Below are 5,344 nucleotides of genomic sequence, written 5' to 3'. Positions count from 1 at the left end.
TGCATGATGAGAGAGGGCGTCATCCCCTCTCCCACCAGGTGACTTAGAATTAAATAACTGTCAAACCCTTTCGCGTTGTGCGCAACGAACGTGGTCTCTCTATATCTTTTCCTTCTGTATCTTTGGAGAAACTTTTCAACGCAGTCTACGCCGTAAGCGTGCCACTCTTCTCCTTCTAGAGATTTTGTGCACACTAGGTAAGGGACGTGCGTCCCCTCCCTGTCTGGGAAGGTTTCAAAGTCATAAAAGATTATGGAAGCGTTATCAGATTTTTCGTGCTTCAAAGGTTGAATGTAACACAGGTGCTGATTTTTGTCGGGAGGAAGTTCCGCGCGACAGATTTTGCATCTGGCGGCTGTGCACCTGTGCTTTTCGCGACGGGAGAGGAGTTTGCAGTCCGGACATTTATACAATTGTTGACAAACGCTGAGGCCTGATCTGGAGTGAATTCTAGCTTGTTTGTGCTTCAAATAACACGTGCGTGTGCGACATGATCTGTTACAATCCGTACAGATTACAGAGTCCAGAAAGTGAGAGGGGCACGCGGGGTCAAAACAGAGGTTGCAGCGGTTTTGACAAAAGTGTTCCTCTCTTTTATAATACCCGCGGTGACACTCCTCGCAAATGTACTGGATTCCTAAAAATGTTTTTAGATTTTTTATCCCGTAATAGTGATGCCGGAATAAGAATAAGTACAGCGGGTGAGGCGTGTTTGGGTAGTCTGTTTCGATTAATGAAAGAGTTCTGTCCTCGGGCGGGCGGTAAAACACAACGATTTTACGATTTAGTATTTGTTCGAATTTACCTATGTCGGTGAGAGTTACCTGAGTGCGATCGCTCAACCCCGCTAAACGCTGCAGCTCTCTGCCGCGTTCCAGGGCCTGTTTATCTGTGAAATGAGGCTGAGTGAGGTGGATCAGGTTAATGGCGAAACACAGATTATCGTTTTTGTTTCTTACCACGTACAGACAGCTTCGCTTTTTGACTAGAATTTTATCATCTAACGTTTTGCAAATCTTTTTACGCGGGTCATTACTGCCGCTGCCTCTAGGATTTCTAATTACTTGCACAACAATTTCTAGGGGAGAGCCCGCAACGATCGCGCCGTTTGATTGTATCAGCCTGGCTAGCAGGTCCTCAAAAACCGGTACAATGTTTTCAACGCTTTCGTCGACGTTGAAAACAGAGTGACTTCGCGCGTGCTCGCTGATGATCTCCAGTTGAACCCGGTCGTTACGACTAACTTCCTGTCTGACCCTATCCGCTAGATCTACAACATTATCCCTGACGTCGAGGTAAAATTGAGCGAGGTCGCTCGCTTCATCCGGAGAGGGAATGTTAAATACTCGCCTTATTTCAAAATTATTAAATTGTTCGCGGCGAGTCACCGCATCGTTCTGTACCCGAGATCCTCCTTGTTGATGCTCCGCAGGCCGCTCCTCCTCCCTGGGCTGCTGATGATGATGATGCTGCACCTGCTGCTGCGGCTCCCTCTGCTGGTCGTAGAGATGAAGAGCATTTTCTAACGGTTGCAGGGGGTCAAAGTTCAGTAGACCGGCAAGCCGTTCGTTTTCAATGTTTTGAAGGAGGGCTTGCAAAGCGTTTTCTAAAGGCTGTAGGGGATCGATCGGTGGTGGGGCTATATTGTTTTCTATCGGTGGGGCTAAATGTTCATCGTTTCTGTTTAATTCTGCCACAGCTTCCAACAAAGCGTCAGGAATGCTGCGTTCTTCCGACATGATTTTCTTTATTTCTTAATTCACAGACTTTTACATGCGTATGCTTTTACTTTGCATTCCTTTACAGGTCCCTGTGTCTGTATATCGATGCATATGTGCGAACTGTTAAGGCGTACATGAAAGCGAGGTCTTCAAGGATTCTCTTCTTATGAAGTAGTCGTCGAGCTGTAAGAAAAGACGGACAGAATGTATTTTTAAAACTTACATTTTTTATAGAGCGGAGAAGTTTATTAGGATCGATTCATCCCCCGTCAATTACCTCTCAGTCTCCTGAGAGGAGGAGCTCTGGACGGTTCCTCCTCCTCCTCCGCCTGATTTTCTGTATCGGCCTCTGTCGGGAAATAAAACAGAAGAGAGAAAAGAATTAAGAAAACAATCTCCTCCTTCCTATTTTTTGAGAATGAAAAAACATTTATTTACCCCGCTCCTCCGCCTGATTGTCTGTAGCGGGGGTTTGGATAGGTATATCCGCAATCTCGGCTGTCGGGAAATAAAACAGAAGAGAGAAAAGATTTAAGAAAACAATCTCCTCCTCCCTATTTTTTGAGAATGAAAAAACCTTTATTTACCCCGCTCCTCCTCCGCCCTATTGTCTGTAGCGGGGGCTTGGATAGGTAAATTGACGATCTCGGCTGTCGAGAAATAAAACAAAAAAGAGAAAGATTTAAAATAAATAAAAAAATAAAAACTTTCTAGCACACTTTATACCACTCCAAGTCGGGAGGGGCGGTATAGCACACTCGAATTACTCCGTCACATCCTGTTATTCATCAAAATGACGGATAATGCATCATATTGTTTACCTTCGGATTTAAAATCTATTTTCCTGCAGTTCTCCTGGTCTGCGGAGACGAAAATAGCGCCGTCTTCTCGTTCTTCTTTTCGACGCGGCGGCAGCGGAGGTTCTGCGGGGAGTATGGCGTCTAATTCGCCACGGAAAACGGCCGGATTTTTGCCGCTATTCTCAGCGATATCAATAGCCTCTATAAGCAAGTAAATTTCGTCAAATCAAGTCTATCTAAACTTATTTAAAAAATGATATATACTTATTTAATCGTACCGTAGTCCACTTGCGTGAAATCATTGATGTAGAAATCTAAAAGAAAGTAATCAAATTATTGACATCTCTGTTGATATATAATTTAAAGTCGTAAAGAAAAAAAACTTACCGGGGTGAGGTACGAACAGTTCTGGCGAGATGGCCCTGGCGCTCTGATCGGCGGCGTTGTTTGAACGGAATGCTGACATAATATTCACGGATTCTTCCTCGCGATTGGTAGAACTTTCACAGTAGGGGCTGAGCAGATATCGGCTCTTTTTGACTCCCCTCGCGTTTCTTCTCTCATTTTATCCCCGTCTAGCGGTGCATCTGTTTTTCGCATCTTTCTCCTGACAATATTGACAGTTAGAGGGGTTTTTTCTCATCCTTCGGGTCTCTCTGTGTGTGTGTGTGTGTGTGTGTGTGTGTGTGTGTGTGTGTGTGTGTGTGTGCAGTCGGGAGAGATGAGGTATCCTATTTCCTTTTTTGAATGCCTTCTTGTGAGGGCTGTCTGCAAACCCTGGTTTACTCCTAAACTCAAAAAGCTGTGGCTGGAAAAGAGAAAGGCGTTCAGAAGCGGAGACAGGGACTGCTACAGAGAGGCCAAGTACAGGTTCACTAAGGAAGTGGACATTGCTAAACATCAGCACTCTGAGAAGATGCAGCAGCAGATCTCAGAGAATGACTCGGCCTCTGTGTGGAAAGGTTTTAGGAATATCACAAACTACAAGCCTAAAACCCCCCACTCCACTGACGACTTGCTCTTGGCCAACACCCTTAACGACTTCTACTGCCGTTTTGACGAGCCATCAGGCAGCCTTCACACCTCCAACGGCCCCAACAATAGAGACACTTTGGACACTCATTCCCCCACCTCTCCCCCCTCCATAGAGCCATCACCACCTTCAAACTGTTCACCTGCAACACCCCCCTCCTCACCCCACACAAAAGAGGATTTCACACCACCTCCTCCGACCACAACTCTTCATATTCATGAAGCAGATGTGAGGAAGCAGTTTAAGAACCTGAATGCTCGGAAAGCTCCCGGCCCAGACGGCGTGTCTCCTGCCACCCTCAGACACTGTGCAAACGAGCTGGCCCCAGTGTTTTCTGGCATTTTCAACTCCTCACTGCAGGCATGTCATGTGCCTGCCTGCTTCAAGTCCTCCACCATAATCCCTGTCCCCAAGAAACCTAGGATCACTGGACTAAATGACTACAGACCCGTGGCTCTGACATCTGTGGTCATGAAGTCATTTGAGCGCCTAGTTCTCTCCCATCTCAGGACCCTCACGGCCCCCCTCCTGGACCCCCTGCAGTTTGCATATAGAGCCAACAGGTCTATAGACGACGCCATCAACATGGCCCTACACTTCATCCTGCAGCATCTGGACTCCCCAGGAACCTACGCCAGGATCCTGTTTGTGGACTTCAGCTCTGCCTTCAACACCATCCTTCCAGACCATCTCCGAGGCAAGCTTTCCCAGATGAATGTGCCTGATCCCATCTGCCGGTGGATCACTGACTTCCTGATGGACAGGAAGCAGCATGTGAGGCTGGGAAAGAATGTCTCGGACTCCCGGACCATCAGCACCGGCTCCCCTCAGGGCTGTGTTCTTTCTCCTCTGCTCTTCTCCCTGTACACCAACTGCTGCACCTCCACCCACCAGTCTGTCAAGCTAATCAAGTTTGCAGATGACACCACCGCTATTGGACTCATCTCAGACGGGGACGAGTCTGCCTACAGGAGGGAGGTTGAACGTCTGGTGTCCTGGTGCAGCCACAACAACCTGGTGCTGAATGCCCAGAAGACAGTGGAGATTATTGTGGAAGCACACAGCCCCACTCCCCCCCATCATCCTGACTGACACCCCCATCACCTCTGTGGACTCATTCCGCTTCCTGGGTACCACCATCACCCAGGACCTGAAGTGGGAGCCCACCATCACCTCCGTCATCAAGAAAGCCCAGCAGAGGATGTACTTCCTGAGGCAGCTGAAGAAATTCAACCTGCCAACACGGACGATGATGCAGTTCTACACTGCAATCATTGAGTCCATCCTCACCTCCTCCATCACCGTGTGGTACGCTGGAGCCACTATCAGGGACAAACAGAGACTGCAGCGTGTTGTGCGCTCTGCTGAGAAGGTGATTGGCTGCAGACTCCCATCTTTGCAGGACCTGTACACCTCCAGGACATTGCGGCGTGCAGCTCGGATCTCAGCTGACCCTTCTCACCCTGGACACAGTCTGTTTGACCTGCTCCCCTCAGGCAGGAGGCTCCGGTCCATCCGCACCAGAACCTCTCGCCATAAGAACAGTTTCTTCCCCTCTGCTGTTGGACACATGAACAATAACCATATGACTGTCCCCGCCACTAACACATGACCCTACGCTGTGTTCACTGTATCATTCCATGTTTGGCACTGATCACCACCTGCACTCATGTATATATCTTTCAACGTAGCACTCTTAATTCTTACTCTCATGTATATATCTCATGTATATCTCATGCACATATCTTTCCACATAGCACTTTTAATTCTTAACCCTACTTTTATTTTTT

The 5,344-nt window shown here is 47.7% G+C and overlaps 1 protein-coding gene across 1 annotated transcript; it reads right to left on the bottom strand.

Annotated features, from left to right (window-relative positions):
* Positions 1-1,800: 1,800 nt before the first annotated feature.
* LOC308385163 (uncharacterized protein) lies at positions 1,801-4,754 on the bottom strand (the record flags this gene model as incomplete). The annotated part of the gene is made up of 8 exons (XM_080863945.1): positions 4,659-4,754; positions 2,909-3,128; positions 2,800-2,835; positions 2,543-2,722; positions 2,309-2,371; positions 2,160-2,219; positions 1,999-2,070; positions 1,801-1,904 (listed from the first exon to the last, which is right to left on the bottom strand). Exons 2-8 carry the CDS (start codon positions 2,985-2,987, stop codon positions 1,801-1,803), a joined length of 594 nt encoding a protein of 197 aa, XP_080720071.1. The 5' UTR covers positions 2,988-3,128; positions 4,659-4,754.
* Positions 4,755-5,344: the final 590 nt, after the last annotated feature.

This window comes from Rhamphochromis sp. 'chilingali', assembly GCF_963969265.1.
Source record: "Rhamphochromis sp. 'chilingali' genome assembly, chromosome: 17".
In the NCBI taxonomy this organism is placed as follows: domain Eukaryota; kingdom Metazoa; phylum Chordata; class Actinopteri; order Cichliformes; family Cichlidae; genus Rhamphochromis; species Rhamphochromis sp. 'chilingali'.
Note: the sequence above shows the minus strand (reverse complement) of the source record. Positions and strands in the feature narration are given on the sequence as shown.